The sequence below is a fragment of the Cinclus cinclus genome, chromosome 10, assembly GCF_963662255.1.
Source record: "Cinclus cinclus chromosome 10, bCinCin1.1, whole genome shotgun sequence".
In the NCBI taxonomy this organism is placed as follows: Eukaryota; Metazoa; Chordata; class Aves; order Passeriformes; family Cinclidae; genus Cinclus; species Cinclus cinclus.
The window spans coordinates 20,098,917-20,117,964 of NC_085055.1; the positions used below are offsets into that span (position 1 = coordinate 20,098,917).

General features: G+C 41.7%; 1 protein-coding gene across 1 annotated transcript in view; it reads left to right on the forward strand.

Moving 5' to 3' along the window:
- The window catches only part of ARMC8 (armadillo repeat containing 8), a 59,947-nt gene extending 43,332 nt beyond the window's left edge, over positions 1-16,615 (forward strand). Inside the window, 13 exon segments of the mRNA XM_062499052.1 lie at positions 1,396-1,425; positions 1,427-1,597; positions 3,437-3,532; positions 4,925-5,007; positions 5,270-5,351; positions 6,573-6,659; positions 8,636-8,728; positions 9,194-9,343; positions 11,021-11,116; positions 13,050-13,145; positions 13,607-13,679; positions 14,612-14,705; positions 15,974-16,615. Of these exon segments, the coding sequence (XP_062355036.1) occupies positions 1,396-1,425; positions 1,427-1,597; positions 3,437-3,532; positions 4,925-5,007; positions 5,270-5,351; positions 6,573-6,659; positions 8,636-8,728; positions 9,194-9,343; positions 11,021-11,116; positions 13,050-13,145; positions 13,607-13,679; positions 14,612-14,705; positions 15,974-16,007 (1,185 nt within the window). The 3' untranslated portion in view covers positions 16,008-16,615.
- The last annotated feature ends 2,433 nt before the right edge of the window (positions 16,616-19,048 follow it).

Consider the following 19,048-nt stretch of genomic DNA (forward strand, 5'->3'; position numbering starts at 1 on the left):
TCTGCTGGCCAGGTGTGCATTGTCACTTTTCATCTTATACCCCTACACAGCCCCCTACTCCTATGTGTTAATTGCACTGTACTGACAGGTAGGTCCAATGGAGCAATTAAAATGTGTCTTTCAGAATTCTTGCTTCTTGTTTAATTTTAAGCAGATGGAATTGCTTAGTGTAAAAAAACATGAGATCTGTGTTTCTTGGGTTCATGCAGCCAGTGACTTAACAATGCCCAGCCCTTGAATTCCAAGAAATAGTTCAATTCAGGCCATTTGACCTTGGAAAGAATTTAAGAAGTACATTGTGATTTAGACATGGAATTCCACTTCTTTTCTTAGTCACCCCACATGAATGTAATTCTGTGAGAGCCTATGTACAATCTTCCCTGCCTGCTCAAGGCCAGATATGCAGAAAGGGGTGCTTTGGCTCATTGGGTTAGCTGCAAGATTCACAACCTCCATGGTAATCTTTGAGGTGGCATCTAGACTTTGTAAAATATGTAGTCAAATCCTACTTCCTACAATGCAATGGAGGTAAGATATTTATCTATTTAATCATTTGAGCAATCAGTGGGTAGATGTTATTTCAGGTCCCCAAAATATAACTCTGAGCAACATTTGCTAGAGTTATTCTGTTGAACTTTGTGGAGTTGCACAAACCTTGGTGTTATTCCTTGTCCATTTTCATATTTGGGAAAGCTTGAGAGAGTAAAGTCCCAGCCCTTGGAGAATTTGCCTTTCCAGAGTTATGTGCTTTTCATTGAACTTCAGGTAAAGAAAGACTTGATTAGTGTTTATGTTTCAGTAGAGAATGTGTAAGAAAATTGTTGTGGTGTGGGTGTAACCAAGGTAGGGAAGGCAGAATGGACCTGGATCCCAGGTTAGCTTCTTTTCTGGTGGATCAAATATGCTGCTGAGTAGTATTCCACCCTTGCCCTCTGCTCCTGGCAGTGTGTGGGAAAGGAACCCTGAGATTATCTCTGACTGCATTGTCCTCAGTTAATCCTGGATCGCAGAAGGGCAGGAGGGGTCAAGTACTTCTTGAGGGCATCTTGGGTACTTTTGGTTCTGGTTTGGAGTAAGAACAAGCCTGTGCAAATATCAGCTTTTGAGGGGATTTTTTTTTCTTTAAAATTTTTTCAAACTTTGTCCATGGTCACTTCTAAACATTGTATCATTTTGACTTTGTGAGAAGTTGTTTGAAAGTAGCTGATTGTACACTTAGCAATGCCTTAACAATTCCTCTGTGTGTGCAGTCTTTGAACCCACTGAAATGTGTATGTAAAAGCTCTTATCTAAAGAACAATGCAGAGCATTGCTGTAAGGCAGTTGTTTCATTTCTTTGGAGTCTCTTTATCAATGTAGCTGCACTAGAAACTCCTTTTTTTTAAATCTCTGCAGACTCTGCCATGCTTGGTTCGGATGTGCAGTTAAGGACAGGCTGCTGGAGGAGAGGGTGGAGGGGGCAGAGACTCTGGCCTACCTGATCGAGACGGACGTGGAGCTGCAGAGGATGGCCAGCATCACCGACCACCTCATCGTCATGCTCGCAGACTACTTCAAGTACCCCAGCTCTGTCAGTGCCATCGCTGACATCAAGAGGGTGCGTTCCCTGACCCGCCTCTGAGCCCTGCAGACGTGGGCAAAACCAAAAATAAATGAGCTCAGGATGGGGTTTTTCAATTCTGTTTAAACTTAGTGCCTGAGATCCTCAGTTGAAAGGTGATCGGAGGTCCAGCAGGACTCAATTCTTGATGTTCATACTCTCCAAGTAGGAGTCACTGCTTTTTGGAGATTTCATTAACTACACAAAAGTGTGTATATCTGTTCTTCCCATTCTCTTAAGTTTAATCATCTTGCCTTCAGGAACCAGTAAATTTCAGCTTCATAAGAGATAATAGTCCATGTAAAGGAGATTTATTTTTAATTCTTAGGTCAGGTTTGTAGAAAATCTGAAGTTCAGAAATGGTTCTCTTGTGTTAAAGCACTAAAACGTGGATGTCATGCGCTGTTTCGTATTTATGAGTTATCTGCACTTGCAAGACTTTGGATAAACAGAGACCAGATGTACCTTGGAGTCTTACTGAGTCTGATTATTAGAAAGTACCCAAAAAAGTACAGAGCTTTGCTTTTTCTTGGAAAGTAGCCCAAGAGACAGGTTCATCTCCCTGAGCCTTGCAGAATGGGGTTAATTATGCCTAGAGAGCCTCTTGGATTCTCTGTAAAAATGCAAATGAAATACAAAAAAAATTAGTTACAGTATAAAAAACAGAGCAAAAAAGAAGTTTAGCAGCTTATTGAGGAGTAATGGATGTTGGCTGTAGAATCAAAAATATCATCAGGTTCCAAAAGTGAGTGGGGCAATTCTAAATATTATGACAGTGCTCTGAGTGTGCAGTAAGTCTGTAGAAGCAGCCATCTGGGAATCCAGGGTGCTGACTTTGGACAGAGTGCTTGGAATTGCACCCTGTAGGGTAAAACAACATGAGGACTGAGTGAGGAATCTGACAAACAAATTACATAATACTTCTGCTTCAATGTAGCTGCACTGGAGAGAATTACTCAGAGCTTAATTTTTGACATTTCTTTTATTTCAGCACTTTGCCACCTTATACTGTCATTTTCCTGGCATTTTGTGTAGACTTTGAAGATTGCATTATTTTGTAGAACACTTTGGTACAGAGTTTTAAGGGCAGTCAGAGTCACAGAATTATTTTCAGTGAAGAGGAGATCTGAGAGCCTGAATTTACTGTTCCTAGCAGGGTCAACCTCAAACCCATTTTATGATGCCTTTAGTGCTCCCATCAATTGTCATAAAATCACAGAATATCCTGAGCTGGATGGGATCCCAAGGGTCACCTAGTCCAGCTCCTGGCCCTGCACGGACACCCTAACAGTCCCACCCTGTGCATCACTAGGAGCATTATCCAAACACTCCTGGAGCCCTGGTAGCCTTGGGGCTGTGCCCATTACCTGGGGAGCCTGTTCAGTGCCCAGCACCCTCTGGGGGAAGAACCTTTCCCTGATCTCCAACCTCAGCCTCCTTAGCATAGCCTGAGACTTAGAGACCAACTTGAGCTCCTGCTTTTGCTTCAGTTGTCTTGATAAAACTTGCCTTGATTCTCCCAGTTTTTTCTCTCCTGGCTAGTTTTTGTTAGGAGATATGTTGTCTTGATAGAGTCCTAACCTTGTTTTCGCCTCAAATTGAAGATAAAGTTGTCTTCTCTGTAACTCAGCGGAGTAATGAACCAGATCATTAACTCTGGTTATTGCATTTAGCTGGTAAATGTGGACATGAGCTCAGGGAGCAGCACTTTGTACTTCTGGCTGCCCCTGGGGTGGCAGACAAAGAGAGTGGGTAAGCAGCAGTTTAGAAGAATCCAGATTATCACAGTGCAGCTGCTTTGGTGGCTGAGCCTGGTGCCTGTGCTATATTTCCCAGCTGGACCATGACCTGAAGCACGCCCACGAGCTGCGCCAGGCCGCCTTCAAGCTCTACGCGTCCCTGGGGGCTAACGACGAGGACATCCGCAAAAAGGTGAGCTGGGGAGGCTCAGGGGAGTGCTCAGCCAGAGGGGCAGCTGGGAGGCAGCAATTCCCACCCTCCCAGTGCTTTTCCCCATTATGATATAAGTAGGTCGAAATGAGACCTCTTTCCTCCATTAATATAAATTTTCAGATTGTGTGGAATTGGAACAAAAATTAACGTCTTGCTATGAGAGTATAACACAAGTAAAGTTTAGTTATGTAAGCATCTTCATAGTGATGAACAAGATTCGTCTTTCAACATTTTTGGTACTTGCTACTCATAAGGAATATTGTTGTGGCATATGAGAAATTTCTGAAACTTGTGTTCTGAGAGAGATAATACACCTCTGTTCTCATTATTCTATTACATAAATGTTTGAAAAAAATAAACTCTGGAAGGTCTGCTCATACTGGGAAACAAGGTCAGAATTTGTTTCCTGATTCTCAAGTGACCAAGGGGCCTTGCACTGTCATAACAAAGCAGTTAGTTGGTGATTCAAACATTACAGCAAAGAGGTTGGTTGCTTGGAGCCCTCAGGTAGTTAAAAATTAATGTGTGGAAAGTGAAGGGAACTTAATAAATGAATGATTAAAAAAAGCTTTTTTTTAAAATTAATCATGGATTTCCAGTGTCATGTAGCAAGTGCAGAAGACAGGAATGTTTTCTGAGTTTATTTGCTGGTTAAAGGGGAAAAGCAGAAGGAAGGGGGCAGGAAAACACAGAGTGAAAAGATAACATCAGGAGAATTTATCAGTGGGGAATCACTCGGGATCTCCAGAATTCAACCCCATAAACTCCTCTTTTGTTGTTTTAGTTAATAACGAGGATCCTATTTTTACACAGCTTTTAATAAGCAGTGAGCACATGTGTACATGTACAAGTGTACATGCCGAAGTTGATTTATTATGCAAAACCCATAATTCATAAGGTTATTAACTCCTTTTTATACTGGTCTTAAGTGCTTGTGCTGGCCTTGTCTAAATATGGCAGATGAGGGACTGGATAGAGCACACAGCTCTACAGCCTGTCTCTGATCTGTAGCTTGTATATGGTGTGTGCACTCACACATGCTCTCTTTTGCTTTGACATTAAGGGTAATTCATGTAAATGTCTATATATATATATGTATATTGTATGTATGTAGATGGATAGACATGTATATATAAAAATCACCTTCTTGTTCCTTGTTGATTAAAGGCCGTAATGGAACATAGAATGTGGATTTTTTAATTTCTGAATTGTCTGTAGATACACAAAAATTTCCACTTGATCTGGCAAGAGAGTGTGGCGTGCTGGTTTTAGCTGCAGTTTTTATATGTAACATTCCAAGTGCTGTAGCCAAAACCCCAGCAAGCCATGGTTGCTGTTGAGCTGTGCACTGACCTGAGTTCTTTGGCCCAGATCATTGAGACTGAGAACATGATGGACCGTATCGTTAACGGCCTGTCCGAGTCCAGCATCAAGGTGCGCTTGGCTGCAGTCAGGTGAGCCTGTCCTTGTCCCCTGTCACAGTCTGTGCTGCACCTGGGAGAGCTGCTCCCTGTCTGAGAGATACTCTGAATTCAGTTCTGCTCTTGGCAACCCTCCTGGGGGAGAGGGGCAGTTATCCTGGGCTGGTGCAGGGTTTTCTCTTGGCTTGTCCCAGGCTTCTCCTGGCCTGCCTCCCAGCCCAGTAATCCTTGTGGAGCAGCAGGGTGTGTACAGCTGTGTGCATGTCTCACAGGGAAGGCTTCTCTTCCATTCCAGATGTTTGCACAGTTTGTCCCGTTCTGTCCAGCAGCTCAGGACAAGTTTTCAGGATCATGCTGTATGGAAGCCTTTAATGAAGGTAAGTGAGGAACAGGCAGGTCTCAGTGCCTGGAGTGTTGTGGTCCATTCAAGGAGCATAGGGTGTCTGTTCAGCTGGCATGCCTTGCTGTAGAATCATAATACAATTTACCTAGAAATCAAAATCCCGTGGCCTTCTCCTAAGAGAGTTATAAATCAACAAAAGCTAACAGCAACAGGTGTGTTATTCGTGCTTGGGTTTTGGTTGATGTTTTGTTTCCTTTTCTCATTATTGTTTTTTGGGGTTTTTTTTGGTCATCAGTGTATGAAGCTAAATTATCCTCCATGTGCACACAGGACACTGACAAGCACTACATGTTCATGAATCTCAGACTCAGACTAGATGGCACAGTTCAGACTTGGTCTGTCAACCTTGCAAGAGAAGGTTCAAGAGAATTTAGATTTGCATTTTCGCCTGTAATTCTCTACCTCTTACATCTCATTGCAGATTCTATAGGTGAAACCAAAGAGCTCAGAAAGACCTTTAAAAAGACACATTATCATATAGTGCAATTTTCCACAAGATTAAATGAGATTCAAGTGTAAGTTATGTCATCTTTTATCCTGTAATGTCAGTGTCATAAATGCAGATAAATAAACCAGTTTCTCAGTTTCAACATCTTTTAGACCTTGAAAATGCAGAACAGACCAAGTCTGCTGGCATGCCTGAAGGCTTGGGCAGTATTGACACTCATAGGAATCTCCTGAAGTGAGCTTGACTGGACTGTTCAGAAGTGAAGTGGCTGGAGCACAGAAGGTGGTGTTGGCCGGGAACAAGGGAGGAGCACGTTTGGTTTAGGAATTGGTGTTTTGGTGCTGCTGGAGATCCAGGCAGAGATAAGGGACTATAACTTTTCTCAGGCTGTGCTCCTCTAAGATTATGCTCCTTAGGAAATTTGCTATGTTGTGCTCAGCAGAAGTACAGAGGGCTTGAAGAGGCTCCTTTTGGAGCTTCCTCTGTATGTGTCCTTGGCAGAGTAGGGCTTGTCCCCACTCATTTCTACTAAATTGGACTGAAAGCTCTCACATCTGACTTCTGTGGAATAATGCATTGCTCCAGCTTGTCCTGTGTTGTGTGTCATTGTCTGGGTCTGCTCTGCTAGCATCAAAGCACCTCCTGAAGTCTGGAATATCTAGCTACAGCATAGTTCCAGGTATTCCATTTTAGTGATCTCTTCATTATCCTACCAACAGAATTCCTCTCTCCCCTCTGTGACTGCAGGTTTTACAGAATGCTCCAAATGAAATTCTTGTAGTAGCTTCTTCCACACTATGCAATCTTCTTCTGGAATTCTCTCCAAGCAAGGAGGTGAGTACTTAGCCAGCAGCAGGGAGAGGGGATGGACTGAAGCGAGATTCCACAATGGTTCAGTTAGCATAAAGGTGTGTTAATTTGCACCCAATGCCTGTGACATGTTAAGGAGCTGTAATGTTGCAGAGCCTGTGCCACTAATAGCTTGCAAACAAAAAAAATCATCTGCTTACAGTGCTGTGACAGTTAATCTGGTCTCTAAAGAAAGGAAGTAGACATGAAGTTTTGTCATTTTCTTTTTGCTTGTAAAACACTGTCATCTAAAAAGGTCATAAACAAGAAGAAACCACACTGATAATTTGCAATGTGATCCATTGTCTTAGAGAATTACTGCTACTCTAACACTGAAAATGCTGGCATAGCTGAGTCTTGTTTTTTTTTATTGTTCTCAGATGAACAGTACACGATATCTGGTTCTGCAGAGTCTGTATTTCATACAGATCATACACACAGATCAACAAAGTGCAACAATTCCCCAAGTCTAAAATACTTTTTAATTACAGAAAATAATTGCAAGATTGTGCTATATGTGGGATCCTGCAGGGCACTTTGGATTACCAAATTATCAGTTGGTTTTGGTGGTTGTAATCATATCTGTGAGACAGAAAATTAACTGAAATAATGCCAAGCACAGTTCAGTAGCCATGGGGCCAGCCATGGGTTTTTTTTAACAGACTGCAGGTCAAGTGTTTATGGGGTTTTTGTGGTTTTTTTTCCTGTTTGTTTTGTTGTTGTTTTTGTTTGTTTTGGGTTTTTCGTGGGGATTTTGTTCGTTGTATTTACTTATTTTTATTTTTGTTTTTGCTGGGTTTTGTTTTTGTTTGTTTGTGTTTTTGTTTGCTTGTTTTTAAATGTTTCCGCTTCAAATTGGAGTGAAATACTGGATTTTCTGTCAGGATACGTGGTTCATGTGAAAAACATAATTGCCAAAAGAAAATATTTATTTTTGTAAGGGGTAGGAATATTTAGAAGTACTAGATTTGAAAGCCTCTATAAGGCATCTGATCCTTTTTACATATCACTCTTTTCTTCTACATAATATTTTGAAAATCCAGCAGTCACTTCAGTAAATGAGCAAAGCTGAAGTGGGTGTGTTGTACCCTGTGAAGAGCTGAGTCATTCAAATTTGGGAATGTCTCCCAGTGCTGTGGGTGTAGAGCAGCCCCTGGGGCTGTGGTGAAATCCCTGGCAGGTTCTTGCAGTACAGAGCACCTGGGACCAGGTGAGCTGGGCACAAACTGCTCCTGCTGCTGCTCAGACAGGAGCCTGCTCCTGCAGCATCCAGCCTCTTCCACGCAATTCTTGTTTTCATTGGATGAACCAGTGAATTCAGATCAGGAGGAAAGCAGTTGTTCTGAGCTTCACTTCCATTACATTAATCAGTTTGAAAGAAAAGGGCATGTATTGATATTTTTCCTGTCATTTAAAGATCATATTACAAGGTTTTGTAGTTCAATGAAGAAGTTTACAGTTTTCTGTATTATGCTGAACTTTTCATTTGGTCTGATTACTGGACACACATTTAATGTCAAGCAAGGTGTCAAGTAGCTTTCATTGTCCTAAACCTTTCTAAGCAGTGACATATATCCCTCTAATTACCCAAAATGATGTGGTTGCTCATGGAAGATGGTTTTTGGAGAGCAGTCCCAAGATGAAAGTTGCTAGGAAAGCCCAATTGCTTGTGGGGTGTGTAATATCACAGCAGTGTGTGATGATGTATATACACATATAAATGTGTGGGCATCCATGTCTCCACAAACACAGGCATAGGAGAAAGCAGCTGCTTTCTGATTTTTTTCATAAAACCTACTTTTAAATGGTTATGGATATGGGGTGTGGCATGGCTAGTTCATGTGAGTGCACTGGACATGTTGTAAGCTCAAGAAAAAGATATAAAGAGTAGATTTTTGCTATTTTCATATATGCAGTTAGTTTAAGTAGTGTTGTAAAAATCTGTTTTTCCCTCCTTTCAGCCTATTTTAGAATCAGGAGCCATAGAACTTCTATGTAGTTTAACCCAGAGTGAAAATCTTGCTTTGCGAGTGAACGGCATTTGGGCTTTAATGGTGAGTTGGAGACCCCAGTGAAATACCACTTGTGACTGTGTTCCTTAAAAAGTTTGTGAACATATCTTGTAGAACTTGTCAGTTGTTATTAAAAACTACATAATTAAAATCTGGCTTGTTCCACCAAATTGCAGAAGAAAAGCATCAGCAGCTTGGGAACACTTCATCCATTAATCCATAAAGTAAAATAAATTCTTCAGTTCTGGTACTAATTTTGTTGTCAAGATCATTCAGGGAAGCAGTTAAATAGTGTCAGTTGCATGCCAGGGGGCAAATAAAAGCTATAGCCGCAAATAACCAGGTCAGCTGTAAGACAGTGTGGAAATTGAATACACTGTGTTTCTTACAGCCTTTTTGTAAGATTAATTTAGGAATGATATATTCTTGTAGGGAATAGTCTACTAAAAGAGTGAAAATGCAGGTTTTCAGGTAAAAAAAATTAATGAAAAAGTGTGTCTGTTTCAGAATATGGCATTTCAAGCAGAACAGAAGATCAAGTCAGACATCCTGCGAGGTCTGAGCACAGAGCAGTTGTTTCAGTTGCTTTCTGATTCCGATGTAAATGTTCTGATGAAAACTTTGGGACTGCTCAGGAATCTTCTCTCCACTCGCCCAGTAAGTAGAGCTGCAAACAGACCTTCTGAAAGCTGGTCAAACAAGCAGCCAATCCAGTGCTTCTGTGCAAGACATTTTCCTGTTTTAACATCACTTGGATTTAGTGAAATATCTGTAAGCAAATGTGCAAATCAGTGTGAGAAAGTATTTGAATTAATCCTTTGTATCCATGGAAACATTGTAATTATTATCAGAGCTAGACATTTTCATTTAATGTTCAATTCCTTTGCATTTAGCTTTCAGCAACATTATTTTCATAGCAGTATCTCTGTGAAACTTGTCCAGAACAACACTGAGGGTTGCACCATTGGGTCAGTGTATGGGATGATCCAGATCTTAAAGATACCTGTCTTTCTTCCTTGGCACTTGAAATACTTCTGTTCTTATCCATCTACATAGATAATACTGGCTTTGTGAATTTGGTGTGGGACCGTGCACTTACAAAATGCAGACATTCATTTTTGCACCCTGAAATAAAATGGTTGGAAAATGTAAACCCAGGAGTTGTTTTTGACAGGGAGAAAGAGATATTCATGGAGGAAAAGAAAGGGGTAATTCCCTCTGAAGGTCAGAGGGAAAACATGCAGCAAACATTTGGCAAGCCAACGTTTTTGAGGGGAAAAAACCCATGAAGCCTCTCCTATGCATTTATCACATATTGTGTTTCTACCAGAAAAAGGTCACTGTAAAAAAATCTTCTGATATTTTCACTCATTGAGTAACCTTCATAGAAAATGAGCTTTCTCTTAACGTGAAAAGATTCTTAATAGCCTGTAATTCATTGAATTCACCCTGACAGTTCTCACAGTCACTTAAGGTGTTCTCTGTCTGGAACTATGTGCCAGCTTCACCGCTTCCTGTGGTAGATTTTAGAGCCATAACCAGTCATTTTCAACCTCTACCCAAATTTCACTCCAGACTAACTCATTCAGCAGCTTTCCAATTAAATCCCTTTATTAGCAATTTTAAGAAGTCCTACTAGAATCCCCGAGATTTTAAAGAATTAAAAAGTGCTGTGTGCTGGTTATCTCTGGTGCCTGTTTGCTGCCACTCCTGAGGTTTGGTATCAGTTAATCCAGTAGATCTTGTTTAATCTTTTTTATTCTAGTGTAGGTGTTCATAGTCTGTCATCAGGTGACCTTTGAGCTGTGATCCTGTGAACTTAGGGCAGTGTTCCCAGGCAATAACTAATGCATCTGTCTTATTTCTCTGCCCCCTCTGAGGCTTTGGAAATGTGGCTGTTGGACCTGGGCAGAGCGTCCCTGCAAGAGTAGCAAATAACAGAGAAGAAACATCAGTTTTCTCACCCCTCTCTGATATTTTCCCAGTTATCAGAAGAGAAGTGGTTGTTTCCAACTGCAGCCTCACACATTTAGAGCCTGGGTTGGCAGGGTTCAGTCCTCAGCCTGACAACTGGCACAGCAGTGTCTCCTCTCCAGGTGACAGGGAAAGCATCACCAAGGCCCATACTATGCTCTCTCAGACAAAAGCAGGCTCCACATGAAGAAGAATGTTCTGAAGTGTTTCTGCTGTCATAAATTCTTGGTTTGGGAGAGCTAACTGGAAGCAGTGCTCTGTGTACTGTATTGCTACTCCTCACTTGGAGTGATTCAAGCAGGAATGCCCCTTCCTTGTCTGGGGAGTTACACTAAATGTATTTCATCCTTGCTTTGGCAGCACATAGACCACATAATGAGCACTCATGGGAAGCAAATCATGCAAGCAGTAACCCTCATTCTGGAAGGGGAGCACAATATAGAAGTCAAAGAGCAGGTACCTTTTCTGTTTTGTGTTGTCTTGGCAGAATAAAATGTAAGAGAGCAAATAATGCTTACTGTTCACAACATGTCATTTTTGTTTGGGATTATGATGTGCTGTTAATATTTTACTAAGATCTGTCAGATGAATAGCTTGAGTACCTACAAGAATGCTTTGCTTTCTAGTGGATTGTTACAAAATTGTTTGAACTGAATTCAGATTGGTTTTTCAAATGTGGTTTTGGCAAAGAGGAGAGGGGTGTGAGAGCAGAAGAATTAAACTGGTGCCATTGCATAGCAGGCAGGGATCAGTAGGAATAGAAGAGAAGCACTAGCAGGGGAAAGAACATCCTGGTGGAGCCCAGGAAAAAGTAGGGAGGGACCTGGCCTGACAAATTAAAACTTAAGAAAAGCAATCTGCAAGAGAAAAGGCAGAGGGAAAGAAGAGATGGCCAGCAAGGAATGGCATCTTGGAACCAATGTACAGGGACAGCTGCTGTGGGAGTGCTAAAGCAGCAATTAGAGGATAGGTAGGCAGGATTTGGCTGGATAACTCCTGTGCCAGACAAGACAGGTAGTGGGAGAACTGTGTTCCTTCCTCACATAGGGTGTGTGGTGGGGAAGGATGGGGGCAGCAAGGAGCTGTGGGAGATGCCAGAGGATTGCTTTGGCTTAGGTTAGATATGGATAGCAAACAGCGTGGGAAATGAGTGTAGGAGTAGAGCTGGTCTAAATCCCTGTTCAGGGTAGAAGGCTGAAGGCAAACAGCCCACCTTTGGCGATTTAAGTGCAAAATAAGCAAAAAACATCCCCAGAGACTCTTGCTAGCAAGTTTAGTGACACCAACAGCTGAGAAACAGCTGAGAGCTAACCACGTGTGTCTTTCTAAATAGGTCTTCCTGATAAAGCTGTGGTGACAGGAATGGCCTTTATTGCCGTCGGTTATTTACCTTGCCACACTTACCTCAATATACCTGGGAAATACTCTGGGAAAGGGCTGGGGCTGAGTTTGGAGTTTGGGGCCTATATCCACTAAGCATTACCTTGGTCTCTGTGGTGCTGCTGGCTCTTATTTCAAGACCCAGTACAATATGTCTGCACACCAGAACCCCTGCTTGGAGCAGGACAGTGCTTGTCTCTGTCACTGCCGGCCTCATCAGGATGTAATTAGCAGCTTTGAAGTAATTAGTCTCTGCAGCTGCTGACACAGTGCAGTGCAGCTTAGACACAAGCACCATGCAAGTGCTGATCATGCTCCTGTGTCCCCCCAGCACGTCCAGAAAAGATGGGCAAATTCTTCCAGAGCTCTTGGGAAAGAGCTTGTGGAGCATTTACAGGTGCCCCTGAGAGCCAGGGAGAGGGCTGTGCCAGTCAAAGCTCTGTGCAGATACTGCCAACGTGGGTCAGGGTGCTTCAAGGGCATCCTGTGGGATGGCTTCTCCAATTTGCAAGAAATAACCAGCTGCAGAAGTAGCTGGAGTTACCTCTGCAGGTGACAACTGTGATTAGATTTGCTGAAAACAAATTCCTCCTTTTCCAGATCAGCAGAAAGGCCTCTCTCTCCTTTTCCTGGCCTTAAGAAGGAAGTGGAAATGGTTGGGGTTTGTTATTTTTCCTTTCCTTCCAGCCACTGCTACAGAACAGACTGCTTTATATTATTTCCTATATGTTGTAGATTTCCATGTGAGACTTAAAATGTTCTTCCTTGCAATTAATTAATGAGTGCTGCTCTTTATTTTAAAATGGTGATTAATGTTTTTGGCCAGGGCTGCTCCCCACAGCTGGTAACTCCTTGGCATTGGCCCTAGACGTGAGCAAGCTGGAAACTCCAGATTAAAGATATTAAAACTAATTGAAGGAATTGTTTTTCCTGAGTTCAGAGCTGTCAGGGAAGCTGTTATGGGATGTGATCTGGGGCCAAATAACTTCCCAGTTTCTCTCTCTTTCAGACATTGTGTATCCTTGCCAATATAGCAGATGGCACAACAGCAAAAGAACTGATTATGACCAATGATGACATCCTGCAGAAAATCAAGTACTACATGGTAGGGGGAATTTCTCTTAAAGGATTTGTGTTGGTCTTTTGCAGGAATGAAAAGAGGAAAGTGGTTTAGGATTTTATTTTTTTTTATTCACTATCACACACTTAATTTCCATATAAGCAGTGGGGTGTAAGTGCAGTTCTGTATGGCAGAGGTGTACAGAGGAACTGACTGAAAGGAAAATCCAGGGGTTCTTTCCCATAAAAACATTACAGAAACATCATCTACATAGAAAACATTTCATGAACTTGGAAAAGGCATATCTTGGGATGTCAGCAAACATTTGGAAGGAAGTGATTGACTACTACTCAAGTGCACATACATTGTGGCCCTATCTTTGAGAGGAGTTGTAGATAAGAATTAGTCCCAGCTTTCCTATCTTATTACATTATGAATGCCAAAATATGTCTTGTGAATTTCTGAATTTCTTCTTCTAAACTTGAGTTTTATTTTTCTATATTTAGAGTCATTCAAATGCTAAACTACAGCTTGCTGCCATGTTCTGTATATCTAATCTCATATGGAATGAAGAGGAAGGTAAGAAACCCTCCTTTTAAATGCACAGACAAGTTACTATCCTGATCAAAAAGCTTTCATTGTATAGTAATCAATATTTGCAGTGCTTAGTGCAGTGGGACCCAAAGTATAATGGGAAACATCATTATAGGTGTAGTATGGAATATGTGGGAGTGGTCAGGAGACACTGAGGAGGATGCAGAGAGCTTTCTGGGGGAGACACAAAGACACAGTGACAATAAACAGCAGCTAGAGAGACACAGTGGGAGGTTTTCACCTATAGTATTTCTGTGAAGTCTCAAAACAATTGGAGTGAAAGAGAATTCTTGTAAGAGCTTCCAGATCTTAAAGGGACTGTGGAAACTCATTTTTGGAAGGAACAGTTTCACTGGAGGGAATATATGGATTAGAAGGGGATTTCTGGCAAAGAAATTTTCCACAGCATGGATGGCTTGAGTGGCTTGGGCCAAAACCAGCTGAAGTACTTGTGGATGGAACTGGGAGTAATGGATAAGGCATCTGGTGAGAAATCATGGCCTGGGAGAGTGGGAGGTTACCAGGAGGGGGCTGAAAGGATGGTGCTGCTCAGGGGAATATGGTGAGAGGAGGAAAGGGCAGAAGTCAGGCTCAGAAACACCTCCAGGGGAATGTTTTCTACATCCAAATGCTGTGAAATCACTGATGAAAACAGCTGAAGTCACAATACCTTACAATAAAGATTTTTGCCTTCAAGATGTTCTTGGCTCGAAACATGTGCACACAAAGCATAGCAATAGAAGCTGGAGCTCCCTGGGGAAGCAGGCAGACCTGAGGGAGCATTTCCATGGCTGTGCTCTAGCTAGACATTGCTCCTGACCCCTCCTTTAGCTGGTTTCTGCTCCTATCCCTCTCTGCTGTCCTGCAGACACTTGGGCTGGGGCCACTCCCAACAATGGGATTTGTTATTGTTGCAGGTTCACAGGAGCGCCAAGACAAACTCCGAGACATGGGAATCGTAGATATTCTACATAAACTCAGTCAGTCCTCAGATCCAAATCTGTGTGACAAGTGAGTATGAAGATAATACAGGACCGCCACAGTTGTTAATCTCAATTACATTATTTTAAACAAATTAAGCCCAACAGTAACTTTGCACACACCTGTGCTGTTACCCGTGTTAGTATCCACGCAGATCTTCTGGCTGCTTCCCAAACATGTGTAAAACCAAAACAGTTACTGACCATTTCTGGGGTTTTATGTTAACCTTTTGCAGTTTTCCCACCTAAAGTTGGAAACGGCCCATATTTCTTCCACAAAGTAAAGGAGAAAATCTGGTCTCTGGAAGATGTCACACACAGACAACACAACTCAAAACTGTGCAGTTGTTTTTAAAATGCATTCAGTTTGGTATTCTTGGTTTTGTGAAAGATGTTCTGGTGTTCTTAGATATGTTTGTAGTAAATTTAGGGCTTCTCATCTTAAAATCTATGCCAGAGTTTTAGCACTGAAAATGATCATCAGGAACATTTTGATATCCCAGTGCTGCCACACCAGCCCCCTCCATGGGCTATTATTATGGCTTGTGATCACAGCAGGAAGCTAGGAAGAAACAAATAAATAATCTTCTTCCATGTTAATGAGTTGTATCAGATCCTGGAAAAGTCTGTTAAGGTCATGGTAGCAGGTTGAGAGCTGTTGGGGACAAAGGAAGAGCAAAACCTCTCACTTCAGGTGGGAGGAAACTTGGAAATAGCCCATGATGATGGAACTGTAACCCCAGACTTTAGGAGGTGCTTTTGTTTTAACAAAAACATTATGCAATATTAGATTACATAACTTGCATTATTAGACTGGCTCCTTCCTCCCTCTCACCTCACTGTGTGCTTTTGGTGGGGCCAGGATTCCTGCCAGGATTAATGTGCCTTTAGTATATTTTGAGTTGACATTGCTTGATTTCTCAGCTCAAAGACCTGCTTTTCATGATACACCTGTATTACAGAAAGCCATTGCTCTTCAGTGACTGCTCTTGAGGGATTTTGGAAGGTGTGTGTAACACACATCCCAAGCCCCACCATTCTGGGAGTGCCTCAGTTTGTGCTGGGATCCAATGTCATTGGCTAGATCAGGTTATCCTTGGATGCCAGGTAGATTCTTTAACAGTTACAACCCACACACAGAGCATTTCTGCACCACGGGCTAGATCTTTCCAAAGTGAGGGAGCCTTTTCCTCAGCCATCCTCCCTCCCTCTCTGCTGGCACACTCTGAGCCTGTACATGAAGCTGCTGCTTCTGCTGAAGCCAGACTCCTGTAATTGATGGGTTGTTCTTTCTTGCAGGGCGAAGACAGCACTCCAGCAGTACCTTGCATGATCAAAGACTAATTGAATCTATGGACACCCCTCATGTCTACTTAAGGAATAGCAGGAGATACTCCTGACTCCTTATATTTGCACAAGTCACCTTGGGCTGCATTTTTCTCAGGTGCAGGGAGCTGCTTTGCAGAAACAGTTCGAATGATCAGGTCTCCAGTGCACTTGAGAATTTTCTTGAGGTAGTTTCTTTACTCAGAGGACTCGGGTGGGGGGGTTGTTTTGGTTTTTTTGGGTTTTTTTTCCTGAGCTACCTGGACTCTCAGATAGAACAATCAGTCATCATTTTCCTTTTGGGCCTCCAATTCTCTGCTTTTGCTGCAGCCTTGTGTGGGTGCGTGGGCGCTCGAGTGCGTGCGTGTGCCGGAGTGAGTGTGTGAGTGTGAGACCTCACTTTTGGTTTTCCTTTTTTTTGTGTGAAAATCTTTTTCTACAGGTTTTCAAGGGTTAACCATTGTTTGCTGTACGAATACTTCAATGAATTATATACCGTTTGAATGAAATGTTATTTAAAAAAGAAAAAAACAAACTGTTGTATCCCATAAAGTTTATTTTGAATTTTGAACAGATGAATGTTTTTAAGTAAAATATATGCATTTCTGAACTTCAGATTAACTTACATTATACTTTGTTTTTAAAGAGAAAAATAGAGGGAGACAATAGACTTTAAATTCCAAGCAGCACATTCTGTACTGGCATGGTCCAAGAGTTCTTTGCCATAATACAAGGTCACATGGTATCAATGTCATGCTCAAATCCATGGAATAGCCCAACTGGATTGGGTTTGGATTTCTCTACATTGTTGGAAAATATACTTCAGGGTTAGCATGACTGATGCTTTTCAGAAAGGAGCAGGTGGCTGCAAGATCAGCAGGAATAAGCTCTTGCTTTGTCAGCCAGGCACTTGCTCAGCTAATTGCTGAAGGATTGGCTTATTCATGGTCAGAAGGATTTGCTGATCATTGGTATCAGTGGAGCAAACAGTGTGTTGCAGAAGTTACACCTTCCAGAGACTAGAAGGAGCTAGCAAGCAGGATTAAAGGATTGCTTTTGTTTTGCATCCTTTATCTTCACTAATAGCTAAGAGATTTCCTAATTATTTCCACAAATGATCAACTGGGTGCATTAAGTTGGGGAAGGGATGGGAAAACTGGGAATTCCATCTTGTTTTATAGCTCAGCAATGTTGCTACATATTTTCTGTATATATGCAGCTATACACACATGCATGGATTTAGATTGCTGGATAATTGGTGGGGTGTGACTGCATCCAGAGGCTCTGAGTGTCTGTATGTTCCTGAAATGGTGCCTGCAAGTGTGCAGGGGAAAACATGAGTGCAAGTGAAGGGGACTGTGTGAGCTTAGGCTGGAATAGCCGAGCCCAGTGGCTTCCCAGTCTCTTCAAGCAGTTCAGTTCAGGGTTCTGACTCTGCCCAGCTCTCCTTGCTGGTTTCAGTTTAGACCATAGTTCATAGTCAGACTCCCCAGACACTGTATTTACATAGCACTAACAGGCACTAGAATTTGCAGCTAATGTCTTAAACCAAATCTTCCTTCTCTTACACTGAGCTTCAGGAAGGCTGCAGCAAGAAGAGAAGTCTGTAACTTTGCTAATGAATTTTTATAATTGTCTAAATCTTTTATTCCTAATCAGAAGGTCAAATTGTGATGACAGCCTTGCTTTTTTTCCAAGGTAACCCTTTGTGTCAGAAAATGTGACCACAGTTTGGCCTGGAGTTTGAATGTGCTGTATATCAGATAACTGTTACCACTTGGTTGCAAAGGAGAATATCTGCATTTCATGTAACTTCTTCCACTCTCAAAATAAAAGTGAACACCTGACACTTTGCCCCCAGGCATTGCAGTAAGTGACTGGCAATTTTTTAACGTCCTTCTGCAAATGTTTCATGATGGACTTTGGGGGTTGAACAGAAGGGAAAGTAAAAATATGTGAGAACTTGTTAATCTCAGTACCTCAGAAGCAAAGTCTTGTTTATAAAATTCTATCAAATATATTTTTGCTTGAACTGAGAAAAAAGTTCTGAGGCAGGTATTGTAAATGCAAAACTGTCCAGAGGGCACTTCCCTGCCCCATTTGCACTCCTGTCTGTGTTTAGGAGCTTGAGTTGTTATGAATCATTTCTCATCATTCCCCAACTCACATTTCTTAAAGCAAATCTGAGTTTGATTCTATAGAACTTTGGTGCCTACAGGTGTTCAGAAAAAAAGGTGAGTAAAAGTATCTCTGTACAAGTTTTGAGGTGGTTTCCTGAAATTCTGCCAGAAAAACTAAAAACCAATGCTCAGACAATCTTGTTGCTGCATGAGAACAGTTGACATTTTACACAGGTATAGAGAAGACAAACTGTTGGAAGAGAACATTTTTACATTCAATTAAACTTTGTGAATAATTTTTGATGTTGCTATAGGTATGTACAAAAAGAAGAATACTGTAAATAAAAATAACTTTACCAGAACATCTAGATTTTTCTCAGCTTCCTGAAGAAATATGAACTCTCTGTGCCAGCTTCTCTACAGCTTGAGATTTACAGTGGGACAGACTTTCCTGATCACCCAGAGCTTTCCCAACTTAATGAGGTAGCAGCAGCTTGTGAATTCCAGGGTTGCTTACAAAACCAAAGCAAAGTTTGTCTGGACATCATATAAATCACCAGGATTTCTGCTGATCTTGGGCCGTTTCTCTGCTGAAAAGCCATCCTGATGAGTGTTGTTAAGTATGTCCTGTCTTTATATATGGGTCTAGTGATGGGAGTTCTTCTTTCAGAGGTTACATGTGCTACAAAGTGAATAGTTGATTGGGGGGTTTAGAACACCAGCTGTCAAGACAGTGGTACCCTTGGCTCTCCCCAGCACCTTCATTCCACATTTGGACTCTTTCCCACACAGAACATGAAATAAAAGATATGTGGAACAATAATTCCAGTCACAGATTTCCATAGTGGTAGTGAAAGAAACCAAGTGACCTGTGTAAAGCAGCTTGTGCCAGGATATTCTAAAGGCAAACATACTTTTTAAAATTTAT